The sequence below is a fragment of the Halichoerus grypus genome, unplaced genomic scaffold (assembly GCF_964656455.1).
Source record: "Halichoerus grypus unplaced genomic scaffold, mHalGry1.hap1.1 HAP1_SCAFFOLD_138, whole genome shotgun sequence".
Classification (NCBI taxonomy): Eukaryota; Metazoa; Chordata; class Mammalia; order Carnivora; family Phocidae; genus Halichoerus; species Halichoerus grypus.
The window spans coordinates 61,508-67,507 of NW_027555065.1; the positions used below are offsets into that span (position 1 = coordinate 61,508).

General features: G+C 40.6%; 1 protein-coding gene across 1 annotated transcript in view; it reads right to left on the bottom strand.

Moving 5' to 3' along the window:
- LOC144380738 (vacuolar protein sorting-associated protein 41 homolog) overlaps positions 1-4,419 on the bottom strand; it is a 43,554-nt gene extending 39,135 nt beyond the window's left edge. Inside the window, exon 1 of the mRNA XM_078065558.1 lies at positions 4,358-4,419. Within this exon, the coding sequence (XP_077921684.1) occupies positions 4,358-4,378 (21 nt within the window). The 5' untranslated portion in view covers positions 4,379-4,419. The remainder of the gene's footprint in view (positions 1-4,357) is intronic.
- Between the last annotated feature and the right edge of the window lie 1,581 nt (positions 4,420-6,000).

A 6,000-nucleotide genomic window follows, 5' to 3' on the forward strand; every position in this document is an offset into this window, starting at 1 on the left:
TGCTCAGGGGGGAGCCTGCTTCTCCCTCTCCCACTCCCCCTGCTTGTTCCCTCTCTCGCTCTCTCTCTGTCAAATAAATAAATACAATCTTAAAAAAAAAAAAAGTTTCAAGTTAAGATAAAACAACACGAATTCTACTGCATCTTACTCATAATTTGACATTTTCAATTCAGAAGGCTCTTCTCCCCCTAATGAATTCATTTAAACACTTTATTAAGCACCTAGTACCTGCAAAGCACTAGCCTTCTGAGAGATACAGACATGAGTAAGCTCTGTCCTTATTCTTGAGGACTCAGCAATCTGTAGTAGAGAGAAGACAAATACACAAACAACCAGACTTCAAGCAGAATGTTATCCATAACAGAGGTATGAACAAATACTGTTGGGCATCTGTGATAATGAAGGTCAACTATAAATCATTTTAAAGCTAAGTAAAACTGCTGTTTAGAAGATTTCCAGGCAGAATATAAGGTATTAGCCCTTTCTGTGAACTATAAAATATATATGTAGTTATTTCTGCAAACTACCTTCAGCATTCTCAGCATAAACAAAGATTTCCCAATGACAAAAAAATGTTCAATCATATCCAAAAAAGTGATTTTCTAGTTTGAGAGCCTATGAACTACTTCACATTATGTTAATTCAGTACAGATCTTACTATTTTGGTTCTTTCTAAAATTAAAGGGGGAAAAAAACAATCACCAAAGAATACAATGCTCAGAAAAGTTAAGAGGAGAGATTTAGTTTTGTCTTGCTCATCATAAAGGGCTGCTTGCTTGTATTTACAGTGCATGATGCCAAGGTAAAAAACTTCCTTTGACCTAACCCGTCATCGTAGCTAATTTTAATACACATCTCAGTTTTTTTTTTTTTTAAAGATTTTATTTATTTATTTATTTGACAGAGAGAGACATAGCGAGAGAGGGATCACAAGCAGGGGGAGTGGGAGCGGGAGAAGCAGGCTTCCTGCCGAGCAGGGAGCCTGATGCGGGGCTTGATCCCAGGACCCCGGGATCATGACCTGAGTCGAAGGCAGATGCCCAACGACTGAGCCACCCAGGTGCCCTGCACATCTCAGTTCTTAAAGCGTTCTGGAGGGAAAAAATATGTCAAGATTTTCTAAAAGGTTCAAAGTGGCAGAACAGAAAAATTAGCAAACTTATTTAACTCCAATTTTGTGCACTTTTAGCCTTCAAAAAACTGTATACAAGAGGCCAGATTTTATTTTTATTTTATTTTTTTTAAGATTTTTTTATTTATTCACTCAAGACACAGGGATACAGAGAGACAGAGAGAGAGAGCACGAGCAGGTGGAGAGGCAGAGGAAGAAGCAGGCTCCCCACTGAGCCAGGAGCCGGACGTGGGGCTCGATCCCAGGACCCTGGGATCATGACCCGAGCCAAAGGCAGATGCTTAACCATCTCAGCCACCCAGGCTCCCCAAGAGGCCAGATTTTAATGGCTTCCTTACTGTGAAATGCACAAATCAAGCAGGGTGAGAAAAGTCTAACCATTTTTATTTTTATTTATTTATTTATTTTTTTTTTTAAAGATTTTTTTTTTAATTTATTTGACATAGAGAGAGGGAACACAAGGAGGGGGAGTAGGAGAGGGAGAAGCAGGCTTCCAGCTGAGCAGGGAGCCCGATGCGGGGCTCGATCCCAGGACGCTGGGATCATGACCTGAGCTGAAGGCAGAAGCTTAACCGTCTGAGCCACCCAGGCACCCCAAGCCTAACCATTTTTAATCTATAAAGGACTGATACTATAGGTACAATTATTTACTAGCTTTAAAAAATAAACAGGACTTTTGGTGAATGTTTGCTTCTTTCTGCAACTGACAAAATATTGGTCTTTTTGAGAATGATACTGATAGGGGGATGAATGCCTACTCTAACTGTATGCAGACTGTTAAAGTGTCAAAGGCGAAATTACAACTTGAAGGACATTTATTAAGGTGATAAGGGCTCATTCTATTTCATAAAGTAAAAATAATAATAATAAATAAATAATTAGAATTAAGTTCTTAAGTATTTTTTAAAAGATGGAATGGGGTATTCTAGTGAAAAACTGTGAGCTTTGGCGATAGAAAACTGGAGGTTTATTACAGATACAAGCCTGAATAAGTTACTTTAGGTGTCTGAATTTCCATTTGCTTATGTGTAAAATTCAATCATTTAACACATATTGTGACACTATTCTAGGTATCAGGCAAACAGCAGTGAACAAATCCTTGCCATCCTGAAGCTTACATTCTAATGGGGAGAATATACAGAAATGAACACAAAAACATACAGAACAAATAAACAAATTTTAAAACATCCTATGTCAGATGGTGACGAGTATTAAGTGTTAAGAAGGAAAATAATGCAAGAAAGAGGTTTCAAAGAATGATCAAAGAAGATCTCACTGAAAAAGATAACACTTGGACAAAGACATGAAGGAACTGAGGGAGAAAGCCCTATAGATTATCTGGGGTCAAAAAAGGGGTGCAGCATGAGCAAAGGCCCTGAGGTAGAAACATGCCAGCCTGTTGAAGGAACATTAAGAAAGCCACGTATAGCTGATGCCCAGTGACAGAAGGAAAGCAGAGAAGAGTAGTGGAAAATGAAGAGAAAAGGGAGAAGGAGCATCTGGGGCAAGGTCCTATAGGACAACTCAGATATTCTAAAGGAGTCTGGCTTTTCCTCAGAGCACAACAGGAAGCCATTAGAAGGTCTGGAACATAGGAGGTGCCTTGTCCTGACTTATATATCAGAATAAACATTTACCATACAGAATTCTTTTGTGAGGACCAAATGTGACGTGAAGGGTTTACACTGAAAAGTGCTATAAAAATTCAGAGCATTCTTATTAATATCACTAACATTCTATGTGTGCTTTTTACATCAGACAGCTTTGCCAAACTTCTCTTCTACACAAAACAGTAGTAAACAAATACTAAGAGCAACTTTCTCCACTTCTACTACCTTGTATCTAAGATCTTGGCTTTTTGCTTTTAAATCAAACTACAAATAAGCTATATTTCAACCTGAAAGACCAACAGTGTGAAAACCAATCTTACCACTATCATCAAACCTAGCAATGACTCATGAAATTACATGTGCTTAAGGAGCATTTTTCCTTTGAAATGACTGGATCGGAAAAGGGAGGCTTCAGTGGTTGGTAGCAACACTCCTGTTATCACAATGACCACCCAAACCAAATTTCTACCTTATTTCTTAATTACTAATATATATCAAATGTACCGAGGGCAAATTTTCATTATGTAAATTAAGTATGTTACAAATGGTACAAATTATCAACTAAACTTCTTTTGTTATGGTACAGCTCATCATAAATCACCTTTTAGAGGCAATTATGGAAACTGATGACCCTGTTAATTTGTAAGGAAAAACACTGACAACCTGAAATGACCCTGGAAATGGAAAAATAAGGTATTTCCTCACATTCTGGCCTTTGTCTGCACTTTTCTGTCTTCTTGATACCATTTTTTCGTTTCAACAAACTGTATGCAGTTTGACTACCACTATTGCCTGTAGGAAAATAACTCTAACGCCATCACTAACAACTTCTCTCAACTCAAGCGCCTCATTGCCAAGTGTGGACTGGCTCTGCCATCTGATGTTCTGCCTGCCAGCAACAAATACTCTCATGTAACTTTTACTGACCCCAACTTTTACTAAGCACTCTAACTGTTGTACTAACTTATTCTACATTATACCAGTCTCTGAGAACGTTACTCTTACATCTCCAACTTATATTTAAAGTTAAATAGCCCAATGTCACATATTAAGAAAGAGAACCAGCACTGGAGCCTAGATATTTTTGCTCCAGAACAAATGCACTTAACCAGTGCTGCACACCATAGGTGACTTAGCTTTGTACCTAAAAACAATAGGTACGAAACAAAACTCATCATCTACTCTCTCCTAGCCAGCCCTTTTACAAATCAACTCTAACTGCCTTAACTTCGACTGGAAAGGAACTTAAATTTCAGTCACCTGGCCTCAAAATTCAAGCCATCGCTTACGCTTCCCCAAGGGCAGTCAGTCCCTGGGACAGCCAGGCTGCCTTCAAGCCAAAATTTCACGGAGGACAGGCCACAAAGGCGGCGGCAAACGAAGGCCGCCTCACGAAACCCAGGGGTGTGTCGGAGCGCTCCCCCCCGCCCCCGGCCCACGGTGTCAGCCATCCCACCCGCCTCTCTGCTCCCCGAAATGGACTTTCGCCAGCCGCGCGCCCGGCTGTGGGCCTCCCTCGCCCTCCCACAGCTCCGCACCCCCGCACGCTCCGCTCCAAGCCCCGACCGCCTCACCCTCACCTCTCACCCCCTCGCCTAGCAGTTTCAGCCTTTACCTGCTCCTCTGCTTCCGCCATGGTGCCGCCGGGGAGTCACATGACAGACCCGGAAATGAGAGAAACCGAGACACTGGGGCCCAGGGACTGCTGGGAAATGTAGTTTCAGCAGCATCTGACCCCCGTGTCTTTTCCAGCTGATGAGCCTGTTGGGCCTCATCTCTCTGCTTCTGACTCTCCAAGCTCAGTGGAGCTGTGCTATGTGGAATTTGAACAGAACCATTGTTAATTCCATGATTTATTTTATTGTCGTTCTTACTGGTCCCATGATTGTGATATTAGTTACTAATATTTATTATATATCAAGCCCTGGGTTTATAGTTTTGCATGAATTTTCTCATTTAATCCTTCCAGCAATCCCTAGTGTTTTCCCCATTTATAGAGGAGAACACTATGGCTCAGAGGTCACACAGCTTCTGAGAGGCAGAATACAGTTCGAATTTGGCAGTGTCTAATGCCAAAGACTCTGTGATTAGCAAATGCTGTTTAGTCTACAATTGTTCTTGTCCTTTTTAAAAAATATATTAAGTGAATATAAACATAAGTCAGTCTTTGCAGTGGAGAACCAGATAAAAATTTATACTTCAAAAATATTTGGTTAGCTTGTACTGCTTGCTGCTTTAAATTGACATCTTCTTTTGGCATCTGGACATAGAAATTGAAAAAAAAATCTCTGTTGTTCCATTAAATTAACTGTTAAACTTTTATTGAATCTATTCTATAGTTAAATATGTAAGATAGAATATAAATTTGTCCTTGGTAAAATCTGTAAAACCATTGTATTTGTTTCATCCTCTCCATGTTTCTGGACATTATGAACTCTCCTTCTTAATCCTCAGAAATTTGTGGTATCTTGTCCAAAAACAGACATTTTCTTGTTTCCAGTCATCTCCAGGAGCCTATAACTAGTAAAAAATACCACAAATTGTCATTTGTGGTGGGTGCCCGGTGCCCCTTTTGCCTCCTGTGACCTAGAAGAAAATCATAAAAGGAGGTCTCTAACTGTAGCCTGGTCAACCCATGATTCCCGTGGCCTCATGTGAGACACTTGTGTTTTCCCCAGGGTTTAAATGGCCTTAGCTCAACCCTCTTCCCCTAACCCTTGCTGGGGTCCCTCTCCCAGTCTGCTGATCCCTCAGTCACAAAGGAATGATGAAAGACCAACTCAAGGCCTTTATGTATCCATAGCCAAGCACCAAGTACCCTAAGTTTTGACCTTTCCAATCTGAGAGTTTCTAAGATCTGCAAAGCAGCTCGAACCCAAACATTGCTCTCAAGTTCCATTACTTCAAGTCCCACAAGAACACTTATACAGACCAAAAAGATGTGGAAGCCCTTGGTTCAGTCTCCCCAGGAAAAAGAAATAAGCCTAGCCCTTCTACTTTTCCGATTTTTCTAACAAACTGTAATTTTGTCTTTTTCCAGTATGATCTGGACTCACCCATAAAACTCTAGTGGGTCTGATTGAAGATATAGCCAAAGTTTACTGCAGATTTTCCTCTGCTCTCTCAAACCTCAGAGACTCCGGATTCCCCAAGTCTGTTCCCATTCAGTGTACTGTCTCGACTATAATAAAATACGAGCATTGGATCTTCTGTTTCCTTTTGGACCGACTGGAAAGTGAAGAGACATGGATACAGAGT